The sequence below is a fragment of the Dinoponera quadriceps genome, unplaced genomic scaffold, assembly GCF_001313825.1.
Source record: "Dinoponera quadriceps isolate SergipeBrazil2010 unplaced genomic scaffold, ASM131382v1 scaffold1872, whole genome shotgun sequence".
NCBI lineage: Eukaryota > Metazoa > Arthropoda > Insecta > Hymenoptera > Formicidae > Dinoponera > Dinoponera quadriceps.
This window is the reverse complement of record NW_014555944.1, coordinates 638,271-656,243: the sequence shown is the minus strand read 5'-3', so window position 1 is coordinate 656,243 and position 17,973 is coordinate 638,271. Positions and strand designations below refer to the sequence as shown.

The 17,973-nt window shown below is 45.9% G+C and overlaps 2 protein-coding genes across 4 annotated transcripts in view; one reads left to right on the top strand and one right to left on the bottom strand.

The window, feature by feature from the left end:
• The window catches only part of LOC106745961 (runt-related transcription factor 2-like), a 9,700-nt gene extending 6,620 nt beyond the window's left edge, over positions 1-3,080 (bottom strand). Inside the window, exons 1-2 of the mRNA XM_014622035.1 lie at positions 2,474-3,080; positions 1,561-1,674 (exon numbers count right to left, since the gene is read on the bottom strand). Of these exons, the coding sequence (XP_014477521.1) occupies positions 1,561-1,674; positions 2,474-2,789 (430 nt within the window). The 5' untranslated portion in view covers positions 2,790-3,080. The remainder of the gene's footprint in view (positions 1-1,560; positions 1,675-2,473) is intronic.
• LOC106745960 (runt-related transcription factor 1-like) overlaps positions 1-17,973 on the top strand; it is a 108,000-nt gene that overhangs the window by 55,042 nt on the left and 34,985 nt on the right. The window lies entirely within an intron of this gene.

The window sequence follows — 17,973 nt, the reverse complement described above, 5'->3', positions numbered from 1 at the left end:
CCCCCCTCCCTCCCTCTTTTATTCACTCAATTTATATCGCGCGGTCTCGCATTAATAAATCCGTCGGAATGAAAAAAACGCGCGAAACCGTTACAAGATCCTCCCCCATCCAACGATGAAGTCGGTGGCGCGACTAACGAACGGACGAACAGCCGAAAAAAAAAAAAAAGAAGAAAAGGAAGAAAACACGAACACGGCCACCCAAGACCTATAAAGCGAAGATTAACAGCGCTCTCCCGGACGATCCGGAGAAGCAGCTAGTGTATCTCTGTTTATACGAGCGCGGCATAAAATCCGTTATACGACGTGGCGCGGGTTTTCGTGGCGCGGCACATGCTACCGCCATATGCGGCGCGATAAACAAACGCGTAAACGCGGCTTCTTTTGCCAGGCGTCCCCGTCTCTTTCCCTCTTTCTCTTCCTCTGTATCCCTGTCGCCGCTGTCGACTCCGCGGAGTTGTATTCCCCGCGTCTCCTGCCGGCTCCTTTGCTCCCGGGAGTCGGGCCGATAAACAGTCCGATTTAGTGGGCCACGCCGACCAACCGGAGTTTCGGGAAAAATAAACGCGGTAGCTAAAGAACGCGCCGACGGTGGCGGCGACGATGACGTCGAAGATCGCGTTTTCGCGGCTTGACACAATGCCAGGCGTGGGTGGGTGTAAATGCGTGTACGTGCGAGTGTGCGTGCTTGTGGTCTCGCGTACGTGTGTATTTACGTGTGGGTATGTGTGCATGCGCCATGTACAATTGTGCGTGTGTTCGTGTGTTCTGCATGTGCTCTTGCGCGGGCGTGCATGTGCGCGCGCTCGCTCTTGCACGTGCGAGCGACGCTCGGCGTCGAGGGCTTGCAGGCAGGCACCGTTCAGCGGCACCGCCACTACCTCGCGGTTTGAGGTCCGCCAGATATACGCCGGATTATTAAACGCCCGCGAGGCTCCGACGCCCGTTTGCGGATTCCACGGTGGTCGCGGAGCTTCCGACGACTTTGGACCTGCCAACCAGACAATTCCCCCTTCTAATAATGTCCCATTTGCCGCACCTTTCGATCCCGCGATCGACGTTACATCGCCCTTTATGTTAGTTTACTTCTGCCTCCTCGTAGCTCGCGTTACTTTTACGAACCGAACCGATCGCGACGCATTTTATCCGCTGGCTGTCCGGAGTGCCGATTTTTTCAATTCGCCGCGGCAAAATTCTCTTCCCGCGATGCTACATTTTCGCGCTAGTCGGTGTTTTCTGCGACATATGGTCGCAGCGCGCCTTACGCGAGTTGCATCGAACATATTTAACATCCTTACGACGGACAAGTGCTGTGCGTTCTACTCTTTACCGGAAAACGATTTTTTTCCATCGCGATAATAATGTGGATAATTATACGTTGTTGGCCCATATTCTGAATCCGCTTTTATTGGTAGAAGTATCCTAAATGTCGCTTCTCAGCCAACCAGGTAGTTTCTAAATCACTTTTGGAGTCTCTTTTATCAGTAAAAGTGAGTTGAGACTACGTATCTTTGCGTATAAACGAATTACATTCGTTTTATATACGATTTTTGAACATACTTGACTTGGATCGAGGTTCTCTTGGTCCATCTACTGTTACTTTGATGGCTTTGGTGTATGTGGCTACTTGGAACGGCGTCGAGCTAATCTGAATAGTCAGCGAAAACGATTTTCCTGCAAACCAAAACAAGACCTACCAATAATACATGCGATCGAGATATGTGTCGTAATTTCGGTTATAGAATATAATGACACGTTGTCATTAGCTTTAATTCTCGCGTACACGCGTAGATCTTCGACATTCCCTTTCTATCCTTGCGATATTACGACATTTGAGCGACTACGGTTGATTCATGCAGCTCTTTTTTTTTCTCTCGCGATTGGTATATTTACCGTTGGTTCGGGCGGAAAGTTCGGCTCGATTTTTGAGTCCAATTTTACTTCGCTGCATTCAATGGAACGAATTCATCAATCAAATGCAGTCGTCTGGTTGTCTTCGACTATGTTTTGGCAGCGGAACGTTATCAACATTATTGCCTGTGTTACATGCAATATAATGCAATACATGCAATATATTTGTCAAAAAACAAACCGAACTTTTTGATCAACATAACATTTTTCTAACTGAACGACTTCTTCGGAGTTCAATTCCAACTTTGCGTGCGTTTCATTTGAACCGTTAGGATTGATCAACTTAGGAACGTAATGTTGTGGGAAAATTTACATATTTTGTCCGCTATAATTCTCCTATATACTCCGTTAAGTAGCAAGTGAAAAATCATTTACATAAAGATAAAAGCGTTCTTTTGCTTTGAGCTGTCAGCTTTTCAACTGGTTATCATTTATTTGCAACACGATAGAATCCGAATTTTTGCTTCATATCGACTGACTCTCTCTAAAAAATTATATGCAAAAGCTGACATACTGGAGCTGACATACTGGAACATTATGCAGGACACAAATTCTTAGCTACCTCTTCCGCTACGGCCAACGAATCTGAGATCATTAAACTTGGCGACTTGGTTCTTCATGATAGCTGTGCAATTTCTCAGTTCGGCGCAGGAATTGTCTTCATTACCGGCCCGGATAGTAACCATAGTGCCGTCTTTGATTTCGTCAAGCGCGATGACCTTGAACGGTACCGGTAGGGACTTATTCGACCTCCAATGCGGCGGTAGCACGGAACACATAATGACAGGACTGCCCGTTTGCACCAAATCACCGTGAAAGTTTCGTAAGGCTTCATAAATCGCGGTATAATCTTCCATTCTATCCGGACCTTCCGGCATCCTCCCGAAAATCCTTGCGGATCTTCTTGGTGGGGAAATTAAGATGCCCAATTTTCAACGAAACTTGCACACCAGCGCGAACACTATATCGGTCACGTTTGCGATCACTGCTTTTCCCGCAATCCACTGCAGTCGCACTTAATTGAATACGGCAACAATAAACACATTACTTCCTTATTACCTCCGTTTTTCGGCGAAAAAAGAACACCTTCTCACTCGTCGGAGTTACAGTTTCGCATCCGCGGTGCCTACCACGGTGAACTTTTCCAAAGTTCGAGCCGAATCGACGTTCACCCGGTGCCGGCTGAGCGGATTCTAGTTTTTAGCGAACGTAGCCGCAGCTATTTAGAGGGGATTTTTCTCCCCTCCAATTTTTCCGGAGCCCCACCCAGGCCAAGCGCGTCGACCAATGAGGACGGCGGTCGTGTTGTGGCCTCCGCGGCTCGCCGCCTTCGCCCCTAACCAGGCTTAGGGGGTGCTTTGCGAAAGGGGTTGCCTGCCTGCCGCCTGGCTCGCGAAGGGTGGCTTGCGCCTCCGCTCTTCCTTAACGTACCTCACTCGACCTCGGCCGCTCCTCTCTCTCTTGCTCCCGCACGCTCTCGCTTTCTCTCTCTCTCTCTCTCCACCTCTCTCTCCCTCTGTCTCTCCATTCCTCTTCCCACCCTTCGTCACCCTGCGGCGCTCCTTCTCGTTCTATCTTCATCTGTGCCATTCCGTCCGTCTCCCTTCCTCGATCTTTCCGCCTTCGCCTTCTGCTCTCCTCGTCATGCTGGCCGTAGCGTCGCTCTCGTCACACTACCTTTCTACCTATCTACGTCACGTTTATACAACGAATTCTCACGCGCACGTGTTCCAATCGCCCCACTACGCGACCTACGACCCTACTCCCGGAACCGCACGCGTTTCTTGACCTCCAAGGCTACCGCGGTCTCTCCGGGCGGCGTGCCAGCGCGCGACTTCCGAACGTTTAACACGCGTTTTGCAACGGTTATTTGCGACTCACTGCTCCGTTTTCGACAATGGTAATTTGGTGATATTCAAAAAGATTTTTCTCTTTCGGAGAAGAAAACAGGATGTATTGCATCTTGGTAAAGGAAACTAGCATTAATCCGTTTTCGAAAATTTGCTTATTTTTTTTATCACAATGCAAACAGCGTTAAATTCTTACAAAAATCTATATATTGAGATTCGGCACAATAAAAGGAATAAAATAATACTACGCGTGATATTTTTATATATAACATAATAACATTATTGTTTTGCATTATTATTGAACGTGCACGTTTGAATAAATATTGTGATACAACGGATCTAATTCTCGAACAAATATTTAAATTGATTTTGTATTGAATGTCTGTTCCGGATATAAGGTCCGTAAGGTACGTGTGGCCCTTAACACATTGCATGCAGGTATATTTCGCCGCGGACTTACGTGTGTAGCGGGCGTTTTTGAATTCCGCGGAGTATTTAGTAAAATCGCAATAAATCGATAACTACTTCGTTTTTCTCAATAATCGCAATAATCGATAACTACTTCGTTTTTCTCAACGAAACTTTTTTTATTTTACACTTAAATATATGTTCTACGATTATTTAAAAAAAAACGTACACACTTACAATGCCCATCGTATTTATACGATGCCCGCTCTCCAGCACAAATCTTCTAAATACGTACTTTTACGTGATCCGCGCTCTAATGACAGACTGCAGAAAACGTAAAAGTACGTTTCCCGCACGAAATGTGTTAATAGGGATAATAAATATAGTATGTTCACACGGAGAGGCGAACGGTTTTCACCAAAAAAATACCAATGGAAATGTATGTGTTAGCTGAGAATCCCTTATTTCATTGGTTTTCATGCAAAATGAGAAAACCAATTCTAGATCTTTTGTGCGTCAATTCTAAACAGAATTAGTCGCGCTAAAAGTGTGCTTCTTGTCAAGGAAAAACCATTAATCAATTTTCTGAATCTCTATTTCTGAGCCTAAACAAGATTTATGGCAAAAGGGTTGTAGCGATCCGACTTTATAGATTTCGGCAAGGTCAAAACGCTAATTTTTTTTTATCGCTATTGAGTTCAATAGTATCTTGTGTTCTCAATCATCCTTTAGTCTTTCTATTTCCTCCTCTTCTCCTCTTCCCCTCTCTGTTTCTCACGCCATCGGTACGTTATATTGTCGAAATCATCTCAACAAATTACTAGTTGAGCGATCGCGATGCACATTCGGAATATTTCTGATACGTTCTGATCTCGATGTTACACACGCGTGAAAGTTGAAAACAATTAAATTTGTTCGCGACGAAACGATGGAAACGCGACAGGTGCAAGGTGCATTTGTTATTCCGTGACGTCAAAAATCAACTTTTCCGAAATTACATAGGCTTTAATGCTCAGCGGGGTTGCAATGATCACGTCGACCAAGCTCTGACCTTTATTACGGCGGCCGAAACAGAAGATTTGTTTTGGACATGAGAACAAAAAGTGTATCGCGTGTAATGGAAGCGCACAAATTTGAGCATGAGCGTATTTCGGAGCGGTGAAAAATGAGCTCTGTGCGCGTGTTGTGACACTTTTTTTCATGATGTGTAGCACAATTTCTCATACAACTGTTGCCGTATTGCGTACCACTGCATCCGTTTTGACATTCTCATGGCTTCTCAGGTTCGGCACTCTTTGACTAGCATTGTTGGCGGAATGGAGGTCACTGGCCTATTGAGGTAGTTTTACAATTTTAGAAATTTTTATTACCAGATCTCGAACCAAAGGGTTCTTTTCTTGCGAAGTGCAATTTCTTAGTAGTAATAAGAAACTTTATTTTTTTCTAATTTTATTTTTGGGCGTCATTCCACAGCGGTTTGCCCTTAAACGGCTAGACTCGTTTGTACTTCTTTGTGACTGAAAATTCGTTTTAAATTAACCTCTTTTTTTTCCTCTACTTTTACGGTTATTTATTGCCATTCACTTTGCATCTATGGGAAAATTCGTAAACAGAGGTATATAAAGACGTTCTTAGTTCAGCCGACATTCCGAGTTACGTTTGAGAAATTTACTGTGGCAATTTTTGTACGTTTGTATATCTCTTACAAATAAAATAAAGGCATTTTGAATGAATCGTTAATTATACATAGGATGGATAGGCACTTTTGTGTTTAGTTTGTTAAATTTCAACATATTACGCACATATATCGGGCATCTGCAACTAGCAGCGTTTGATGTGTCGCGAAAAGACGAAAGCTTTGAGCGTTAACTCGGTATTGTTTTACCGTGCAGGAGGGCGCTGACTGCGAGAGAGACGACACAAGTAATTAATAACGCCACTCTCGGCGAAAGGGTCAAACGTGGCCATAAAATCGCGTCATTTTGCGACACACAACGACGAGGACTAATTTCTTAAAACATCCCCGCGTATGTCGTCAGGCTTCCGTTTCCTTGCCAGTGCCCAGCAAAAGCGTCGCACTGTTTTAATATCTTCTAGTGCAGACCGTGTCAAAGACTACAGAGATTCGCGTTATGAGACGTACTCGATGTCATGACTCGGCATCTGTGAAAGGTTGCACGGCCACTACGCGACAGTGACGCGTCGACACCGGAATTATCAGCCTTAATTATTCTCGAAGTTCCTAATTACTACACGGAGAAAAAAGTTTCTTTGGATTTAATATACGTGTTGTGTGATTTGGGTTTATTTAATATAAACAACATAATTTAATATCAAATTTCATTTTGTTTAAATAGAAATGTTGTTTTATTAGAATAAATCATATTGTTTGATAAAGAAGAACAGTATTTAGAAGAAAACAATATTTGGTTTTCAATAAGAGAAAATTAATTTCGTTACACATTAAATATTGATTTGCTGAAACAAAGAAGTTCTTTAACCTTTTTAGTGCCGAACGACGATATATCGTCGTTCGCAACGCTTGCGAAAAGTGCCAACGACGATATATTGTCGCGTATCCTAGGACGTCTTATTATTCGCATTGCAAGGAAGCTCTATCTCAAAATAAATTTATAAAACGTTATAAACGGTCTAATTTCATTACAAAAGAATTAAAAAATTGTTTTTGGGTTTAACTTTTTGTTATATTCTATGCTGGTTGGTGTCGAGGCTCTGTATACGCTGGAGCGATAAGGTAGAAACTCGACACGGGACAGTTTCGTTCTCAGGTCCGATATTAGTTATTTTGTTAAAAATGATTAAAAATGTAATACATATACTTCATACTACGTGATCTACATAAAACTGTGATCAAACGATGATTATTCTTATGTGCAAATATTGTTTGTAGAAGAGAAACTTGTTTTTCATCATTTTTTATATTGATGTTATTCGTATGATTTTCAACAAATATTGAAATACAATTGGCATTATTTTATTCTTTCTTTATTTCGTAATATGCTGCTTTTTGAATTTTGTAAATATCATTTTTAGTTTGGTTTTCATGAGCTTTTTCCCAAACCTTGCAAATTCGTCAAATTGGCTCGGTATTCTTCGCATAGGTACGATACTTTTGCTCGGCACTAAAAGGATTAATATTTTTCTAACATAGCGTTACTTCTTTCAAATAATTTATTGCTTGTGACAATCATTGTAATATTTGAATGAAAATACAAAAGGAATATACCACTTGACGCAGAGATATTTATTGTTTGAGAAATCAAACATTAATTCGCTTGTCCCATTTAAAAGAAACAATTTTGTTTCAATTAGATTTTATTAAACTGAACAAAATCTTTTTCTCTGTGTACATTACTCGCGTAACGGCTGTCGCAGCGTGTCTAAACTCGATTCTCACACGAGAGAAAATGGTCGAGTTGAGGGGAGACCGAGATGGTTCGATATAAAAAGCAGCGAACGTTGCATCAGGCGTAACCGTGTCGAGGATCAGTGAAAATTCCTGGATATTTAACTTGTTGCTCATGGTGTGCTCGTCGAAGGAACGAGCGCGACTTCGATTCCGGTTAACGGCGGCTCGAGCAACACGTCGGAATCGCGGGGTTTTCACGGGGTGAAACGGGGATGTACGACTTTCGCCGCGAGGGTAGATGAGGTACGAGAAGCGGCGCGAGATGTGGGAAAAGCGGCGTGGGTGAGACGAGGCGAAACGAGGTGAGGCGTGCGAGAGACCGAGCTACGTGGTACAGAAGTTAACACGAGAGAGTGCATTGTGTGTGGTGAGCGAGCCGGAAGCGTCGCCATACTGCGTATCGCCCCGCGTCGCTTTTGTTTCCGTTCTCGTTGCTCCCGATCGTTTTCTGCCCCACGCTCTGCCCCCGCCCGCCGCTGCCGCCGCCGCTGCCGCCTACGCCCTTTTGTCTCTCGCCGGCTCGTCTCTCTTTCGCGAGTCTTCTCTTCTCTCGTCAGAAGCGCGCTCGTACGTTAAGTTCGGCACGGCGACAAAGAGGAGAGTTATGTACGATCTTACGGCTCGCGCGACGCGTCCCCGTGTTGCGCGCGCGTTCTCTTTTTGCAAAGCCGGCGAGTCAGGAAAAATCGCGGTGCGCGAGTTCGCGCATTCTTCTTTTTTCCCGCACAGTGCATATCCGACATCGTGATCCGGTCGGTGGATGATCAGTAGTGAATTCGCAGCCTCTCTCGTTGTGGCATCTCGTCTATGTTGAGAAAGAGAGGAGAGAGAGAGAGAGAGGGGGGGAGGGAAGAGAGCTTCGAATTCTGCTAGTCTCGACGATGATTACAGATTTTTCAGGGATTTATGTTCAACCGTGCGTCACACGCCGGCTGATGGAAGTCTCTCTCACTCGGGTCGTCGTTCGAAAAACGCAAACACGCATTAGGGACGCGCGTATCCGGATTGCGTCAGGCTAATAGCATTATGTTATATTTTTCCATAAAACGCGGCAAGTAAAAGCCATCGCTCACGCTCATCGGGCCGCGTCGCTCTCGCAATACTGTCCTTTGATACCCATTATCACCGTCCGGTTACCTGCCATTAATACGCTATATCGATGCCTATTAGCCGGCGCACCTAATAACCTACAACCCGACTATAATGCCCTCAACACGAGGCCAGTCCAGATTCCAGTATACCCGTGGCACATTCTCGAATCAAATGCCAGACTCGCTTCCCAATAAACGTATCCACCTATACCGCTGTCCCCCTCTTTACCACCCTCTCTCTATCCATCTATCTCTCTCTCTCTCTCTCTCTCTCTCTCTCTCTCGTTGCGCACTGTTCGATCTCTCTCTCTCTCTCTCCTCCTTTTCATCACTTCCACCCCCTCACCACCCCCTGCTGTCCTTAATTCGAGTCAAGATTACAAATTGATTCCGTAGCAGTCTGTGTATGAATCAGGCGTCACGTGTTCGGGACGCACCCCTCGAACGCTACACACCCTCATGCACACATACATTGTTCGCCCACGTAACACACATACACACAGACAGAGATTCGCTCTCTATAGCGCGCTGTGAAATCTTCATAGTGTATACCGGACGACAGAGAGACGTGGGCTCGTTGTACCTACTACCCCGTTTCGCACTACCGCGTGGTACAGTTACGGCGCAAAGTTCGGAATGTTGCCGCGACTCCAACACGGAGACGGAGATTCGAGCACGGTTCGACTTCCTTTCGCACGTAAAACGATGAACAAAGCGGAGGATGATACACGAATGCGTCCACGTGGATTTCCGCAACGCGGATCTCGCCATGGGCGCCGCTGATCGGCCCGAGTTTTCGTTGGTCGAAACGCCCGGCTCTTAAATACATTTACGTTGTTTAATGTTCGACGAAAAACACCCGGCTATGAAATTCTGAGCGACGTCGAATAGATCCCCCCCGGTGTGTGTAAAGTCCCGTGCATCCCGATAGATGGAGATAGGATTTTTATTTCAATCTGTCTGGATTTGCGTGGATTTCCATCAGTTTGATTTCGGTACGGGTATAGAGTTTTTCTCGTGGCAGTTTTAAAAATTTCGATGCGTCCACTTCCGTCCGAATTTATCGGACTTGCGTTACAACTTTCCGCACGCGCGCGTGTCGACTACGCGCGCTCACGTCGACGTGGATCACCTCGTGGAGGAGCCGGGCAGGTCAGCTTGAAGATGACTGTAGGCCTTGTTTTTGAAATCCCGTATACCAACGTACGCGCTTGCACTCGCCGCATGATCGATGCCCCGGGGCATTATTACTTGCAGCCCCTTACGTAGTATTGTTGCGGACCCCATGTTGGGTGGATGCAGGACGAAGGCACGATCGAGAGAGGAAGAAAGGGAGAGAGAGAAATGGAGAGAGATTGAGACGGCCGAAAGAGAGAGAGAGAGAGAGAGAGAGAGAGAAACCAGACACGCGATATGTGTGGAGAATCGGTACTACGTGACAAATCCTAATTGAACAATTTTAGTTTGACATGGACATCACGTGGTACTGATGAAGCTTAGGAATCCGATAATCGTCGTCATGTGCTCTGATACGTCAAATATATATATATATATATATTTTCGCTCGTCATGCTGCAGTCGCTATCGCACCGCGCGACTCGCCATAAGACAGGATAAAATCGCGCCGGTATTGTTGCGTCAATTTAATGACGAGTAATCGGTGATGAAAAAGAATGCAATACGCTACAATGCTCGACGAAAATGCTGCGTGTCGCAAGAATCTTTTTCCCGAGTAGACGCGATGTGGTATCACGTGTGGGTATCAGGGGACTATCTCATAATCAAGTAAAGTCGAAGACAATGTAATTCGGGATGGCTCATCGAGTCAGGATAGGACGGAGAGTTAGGTTCTCTCTCCCGGTATTGCCTCATTAATGCTCGTGCCTTCCCTGCTCTCGTGCCCCGGGCGACGCGATAACCCTTCGACGGTCTTCCGTCCCTTTAAGTTCTAGCGCTAACTCCTAAGTAAGGTCACCCAGCAATTTCCGGTAGCCATCTTCGCCACGACCCGCCGTGTATTTCCCGACTGTGGTAGTAGAATTCGCAGGGACACGATCACACGCGTGGCAGGGGCAAATTCGGCGACGCGGGGGTAGCGAGGAGCGGCTTGCTTGAATCAGACGGAACGGCGTGTCTCAGCAGCTTGTTTGGTGCCATCTTGTTAGATTAGACGCTCGCAGCCTGGGGAATTTATCGATTGATATCGCGACGGAGCGAAAAATATTTTCGTCCGTATGTTTTTTTTTCCCCCGAGCGTTTATTTCTCCGATATTTCCCAAATTTAAATTCTCGTTACTTCTCTCGTGAACTTAGCATAGTTTTGTGATGCTTTTAATTATCGATTATTTTGACGTGTTTTTCCATTTTTATCGTTGTTTTGTAGAAAGATATTTTGCCTCGCGTCGTTTATTCTCGCGGAAAACATCATATACGATTCTCGCGTTTATGAGAAGGTGTTGGAAAAAAATAAATAAATAGCGATATTTAGAAAATATTATACACACGTATCTTTCGCGTAATGATACACGAGCGAGTCATTTTCGCGAGAAAGGGAATACGGGCGATCTAAAATTTTGCCATTTGTTCGGGCCAGCGGAGTGTTTTTACAAAAAGTAATGACGGTAGCGGCGATAATAATCCGTTTAATTGGCGCCCCGACCAAATCCAGGCACAATGGGATTAATTTGAACCGGCAGCGCTGTTCGCAGCATCGGTCCCTCTCCACCGCGCATGATTTATTTTATTAGAGTAGCTGCGCTTCGGTCCAACAAGCTGGCCATCATTAGAATCGTAAAATGCGGCGCGGACCGGCGTTCGCGTAAAACACTAATGAGACGCGGCTTAGCGGTTATGGATTTAAAGCGATTTTAACGGAAGGAGATCGCGTCCGAAATCATTTTATCCGAGAGTTCCTGTCGCTATTAATGCGCGCGTATATAATGAAAAGTTCCAAATCTAATCGCCGTCGACTAATCGAAAGCGCGCTCTCCTTATCGGGGGAGACGGAATTCTTATCAATCTCTAGACAATTACATTTATTTCGAAGGACACGGGACATAGCCCGAAGGACGTGTCGACCCTCTCGAACGTGAAAGGACATCCGGTCGAATGATCCCCGCGAATAGTTTAGGGTGGATTCTCATCCGGGACTTTTGGGCGGATGGGTGTGTTAATTCCATTTTAACGTTCGTTCCTTCCCCGCCGTCCGGATCGAAACTACCCTCTAAGACCGTTGCATATTTCATGGCGCTTCAGGGAAACCCGAAGTCTGAAGACTCGGCCCAATTTATAATTCACCTTCGCTCTCGACTAATATCGATTCGCGAGAGTGGCTTTGACGGAACTTACTTCGGCGCTCGGGGTTATGCACCCTTTATTTGCTGCTTGTCTTCGTCCCGTATTTCGCTCGACTCGTGAGATATAATTCCAGAAAAAAAGGTCAAATATTTACCGAAATAGTTATCCCTACCGGCGGCCTCTCGTACGAAACTGCAAAGGAGACTTCTCTTTCTTTCCTCGACTTAGAAGATCCGTTTTCATTCTCTCCTATTTTTTTCATTACCCGGAAGATCCGACGGGCTTGGGAAAATATTTAGTTTCGCGTTAAACTCTTTTCTCGGATTATAACGGATGCGAGCTTTTATAACGCGGCACGACGCGGCCCGGATGACAAAGTAATCGGGTAGGATTACATCACAGATGCCATTGTGGCGTCCACCGAACCCAAGTGTATCACGGACTCTCGAAGGAGGTAAACATTTGCCGTAACTCTCTTATACTCTCGTGGTCCGCGGCGATGTCTTTTCTGAGACGAGAAACGGCCCGTCATAACGATGGGGCGCGCGCGGTGCATCATGGTACCCCACAGACAAACGTTCGTGTGTGCCAACATAATCGAAGGGGTCCGTTCGCGCACCCCCCGAGGCCCCGGTTTGCTTGCGCACCGCGCAACAAAAAAGAAAATGATTCCCATGACACATCCCGAAGTCGCTTTTGTGCCGTTCTGACGTGTTAATCGTATAGGCTGTGTCTGGCTGCAATTCGCTCGGCCGTGGTGGATCTTTTCGAGATGAAAACACGAATGAAGAGGAAAAAAAAAGAAAGGACGAAGGAGAAAAAGGCGAAGCAGATGCGCGTGTCGCGCTTTGGATGAGAGCGCGTTGACGACCGCGCGATTGTGTGTGCGTGCACGTGTGCGAGCTTTTTACGGGTAGCCGCGATAGCCATCGGGCCACTTTGATTATGCGTATCGCGTTCTATGAATTTAATCGCGTGTACATTTCGGCCCGTGTTTCGTTCCGTTTTACGATTCCTTACACGTCGTTTCAAAACATTTCACTGCTCCGTGAATACGAGAATAATTCCAATTGTGCCGAAATTACGAAAAACGCGGCAGAGCAGATCGCGTTTTGCGCGAAAAACGCTCGACTCGCGCCGGAAAAACGAGGTCGGAAAAGCGATGCATTATTTCGTGATATTATCTCGCAGGAATTTCTTCAGATTCGATTTACCACGCCGTCGTGAATTCGCGTTGCCGCCGGTCAGCAGTAATCGCGGCGGCGGCGGCTTAATCGACTGCAATCGTGCGTGATGCGGTATCCGATAAAAAAATATATACGTGTACACGTATGTGCTGCGTAAAACGGACGAGAGAGCGGCGTCGTGGGAGAACTTGGTCGGGAAAAGCGGCGGCGATATCGCGGACGCCAACAGCGGCGCGCGCGATCGTTTCGCAAGTGTACACGGCGGCGAGGCAAACGTCGGCGGCGCATCCATCCGGTGTTTTTCACGTAGCTGACGTCGACGTTCAAATCGGATTAAGGGTGCGCGGAACCTGGAGGGCATGCGCCGCACATCACTATAGTTAATCTGTTTTCCAAACGTTGGTCGGCGAGATTACGCCGGGGCATCAGATTAAAACGTTTCGTATCCCGTGTTCTCGAGATTTCTTAATTTCACCGCCGCTACCCTCTGTGGCAAAAGTTGTAGAGGACCTCTGTCGTGCGCGCGCTTGCAAACCCACCTTCGTACAATAGAGGGTGAGTGTAGCGGTGCAGTTTCAAAGATTGACCCTCGCGGGCCATCTGCCGTTACTGGAGTGAAGCAGTTTCACGTGTAGGCTTAAAATTCTAGAGTGATCGGACCTCGACGTGTTGCGGAGATTTATTGCTACAAGAAGGAATGCTCCGGACTCGTCCTTTCTACAAGTCCTTTTGAGATGGAAGGTTAATTGATGCTATAAATAGTCCGAATATTCAGATGCCGTTAGCTATTAAGATAAATTCTTTTCGTCATTTTTTTGCGTTTACGTAAGGTACCTGTAGTGTAGATATTTCTATTAGTCATGGGCGATTCGATTTTCAGGAAATCGAATCGCCCACGACTAATAGAATAATCATCAATCTTTCTCTGGTCGCTTTTTGTACGAATCGATTCTTTCAATAGCGAGCTGATTTTCGATCTTTTAATGTTCTTATTCATCAATGTCGTTTCTTTTAATGAGGAATTTATACTGGGTTCAGCAACTGATATAATTAGGATATTGCTTCAGGAATGTGTTTCAGAGGACGTATGAGTGATAATAAATTTGACAGTAAGCAAAAGTTACTGTCAAGGATCTCAGCCAATCAGAATTTGAGTTACTGCTTCAACTGAAGAATGTTTTATTTATGACTTTTGCACACAGAAATGCTTTGATTATTAGTAATTATTTTATGCTCTAATCCTAATTGAATACATAAGAAGCTTATGCGAAAGACTTGACTTTGAACCACATTGTGGTTATTGCAAATGTACGCGACAAAAGATACAACATTGTTAAAACACCTATTGTTTCTGTTTTTTCAACCTTTATTTGGCAGCAGTCGAGATTAAAAACAAGAAATTGATTATTTTTGACACCCTGAATCGTTGTAATAAAAAATCTTTGTGCTAGAGACATTCAGTTCTGAATCAACTTTTTAGAAAATCGATTTTATCATATTGATTCTTTTTTACTCGAATATCTTTAGTAAGGTTATTCGACTTTGAATCGATTTTTTTAGAAAATCGATTTTATTAAATGTGTGCAAACATCCCTATTTTGTGTTATCTTTATTTTTCAATCATATATCATATATAAATTTTCATTTTTATTCTTCTTAAAACATATTTCGAATGAATTGAATCGTTCTTGTATATAAATAATTATTAATTATCTTTTTAGTAAGTCGATTCTAATTATTTCGATTCAAGATCAATTCTAAAAGTGAATTTTTCTAAAAGATTGCCCATCAGTAATATCTATACAATCTTTGAAAGTTTGAGATAATAGTTTTCTACTTTTAGCCCGTAAGTGGACTTATGAATTCTTGAGAAATTAAACGATCGTTTATGAAATTCACTCAAGTATTATTGATACTACTTCGCTAAATTCAAAAATATGCAGTAAAGACGCGAATATCGCAGCCAAAAACGAAACGGAGAAACATTCGTTTGTTTGTGCGTCTGTGGGTCAGTTTGATCTTCAACCGTTCATTTACGTGTTTAAAGGATGTTGTGCGATGATCGGATACTCCAAATCATAATTCATTAATGCGTGCAATTTAACCTGCAAAGAGAAAGAGCGAGCACTCTCGGGCGGATTAATTTGAAATTCTTGTCAATCTGTTCTCTTAATCTGACAATTTGGCTCGTGTGGAATTTTTAGTCTCGGCTTCCGCTAATGCGTTATTCCGAACTATCTGACGCGCGGCAGTCTCGTTAACAGGTTCAGATACGCCAATTTTAATTATTTTGATCGCAATTGGTTTTTCGGGCCGTGTAAAATGTAAATCCACCCATCTCGTTATCCATCGTTGCATCCCCGTACAATGTCGCTTTTCATTTCAATATTTTTTTCTCTTTCTGTGAAACGCTCAGCGCTCTAATCGAAGGCATCTAACTTGCACCATCTTTTACCCTGTTGCTTCGTGTTATCTGCATGCGCTTCGGCTCTTATTAGCGACAAAGGAAAATTGCGATCGGTCTCGAATGTTTCTCGTTTGACGAACGGAACGAGAAGCACGAAGAAGACGAAGAAGAAAGAAGCTTCCGCGACGATGCACTTCTGCGGTGCGCTCGAGAAGGGGAGCGCGTCGTCGGCCTTTGTGCGAATCGCTCACCTGATTTAACACGGACACAGCGGTACCGGGGGGAGTGATACCTGACAGATGTTTTGGGATTTCGAGTATTTTCGGTTCCGCGAGACCGCACCGGGCCCCGAGGGAGACTTTGAAGTAGCCGTCGATAGCGGCTGTCGGCTGCTTTTCTTCCGACCAGGGGTCTCTTCATCTCATCAATCGGTCAACCGAAGTCTTCGAAGTCTCCGCTGCATCCTCGACGCAGTCGGGCCACCGCGAGGAAAAAAACCCGGTCACGTGGCTCGTAATACGAAAGCGGCGGTGCCTGACAAATGCACGCCAGATGCCGGAGCAACCTCCCCGCGAATAACCACGGTTATCTCGTCCCCGATAGCAGCTTTCTTTTCGACGATATATTGATCCGTGCATTCGTATCTTCGGAAATTTCGAAATCGAATCACGCGTCCTCCCCTTCTTTTCGGCTGGTCCAAGAGTTCTCCGGGCGCGAGCCGCGGTATCCGATGCAACGTGGCGAATATTCCAGAAACGGCCGACCGAAGCCGTGTGTAATCGAAGAGTAATAATTGAAGAAGAATAAGGACCGGGAGGAGGGGGGATGGAGCGCAACGCAGCTCGCGTTCGCGCTAATACGTCGGTATTCGTACGCGACAGCAACGGCGCGCGAACCGGTAATTCTATTGCGTATATGAATCGCAAAAGCCGGTTCTCCGCACTGTGAGCCGTTGCAACTGCATCATTTCCCGCCCCTCCCCCGTCCTGCCCGCTCGCCCGCCGCGCGAAAGTTATCGAGTAATCAGTCGCGTATTGTTTTACGAGCCGCTGAATCGGAACGCCGATTGGACCGGCGATCACACGCGCGACGCCGACGATGGCCGCCAACTAATTTGGCGGTCGGTGAGGCAAACGAGAAAGAGAGACAGAGAGCGGGAGAGGGGGTAAAAAACGTAGAAGGGAAGAAGCGACGAGACATTTTTACTTGGCGACCACGAGTGCTCTCCAAGTGGCTGGCCGCCGTCCAAATCGGCGGGCCGACTCTCGGCGGCGATTTCACACCCACCGTGAGTAAAATCGCAGCGGCGATTTCTCGTTTGAAGAATCTTTCTAACGTGTATGTATGTGTGTGTATGTCTGCATGCGTGTGTGTGTGTGCAGTTCGGGGAGTAGTTTTCGGGCGTGACTTTTCGGAACGACACCGCGGCGGACGAAGACCCTCAACAGGTGGTGTTTAAGTTTCCTGAATTTAATAAGCCGCTCTCGCGGGGGCACCTATTCCTACGAAAATAGCGTCGATCGCCGCTGGGCGTTTCCGCCCGATGTCGGATTATCACGGTCCCCCGAAATGTATTTAATTGAACCGCGCGGACGCGTCTTTTAACATCGCGGCGCGAGTACGACGATGGACCGTTCGTTTGAAAAATCTCCCCGCTCGCGCGAGCGAGTGTTAATTGATATCGGCGATTTTTTTCCCCGCTAATTATATCGGCGCCGCGATGATAATTGGTGTTCGCGACGCGGTCCCGCGTTTCGGGGACGCTGCCCTTGCGCAAGTAGGGCGTTGCGCGCGGTGGGCACAGTGCTCTATATAACATTTTCAGATCGTTCCGAGGATATTTGCCGGATCGTCGGGGAGAAAGCCACCCGCCGTGCCGTTGATTAGCGGTCGAATCAGTCGTAATTGTCCGTAACCGAAATAGAATTATCGATCGATCCTCTCGTCCGGCTGTCGTGTGTAGTTCGCAAGTCGCGACTCGCCGCGGTACAGATTGGCAAAAAAGTCCCGGCACTCCCGAAGCTTCGCTTTGCAGCGGAAATATACGCGCGCGTGCACGTCGATGAAATATTAAAATATTGTCGACGGAATATATTAGTCTCTTGTAAATACCGGACGAGAAGCTCATCGCTATTAAAATCGTTAATTCTTTACGCGCTCTCAGTTCTCCCTTTAATTGCCCGTCACTCCGCGACCTTTCTAACGGGTTTACGTTGTAAAACGATCATCTTACCTTACCCGCGGAGAGACCGTCGCTCTCTCGAATGTCTCGCCGTGTTCTACGCGAAGACTGTCCCAAATCGCCGGTGCCCCGGGGGGATCGAGGAATAATCGATCCATTCATCGGTCCATCAGCATCGGCCACGCAGAACTTTATAATCACCCTGTACAG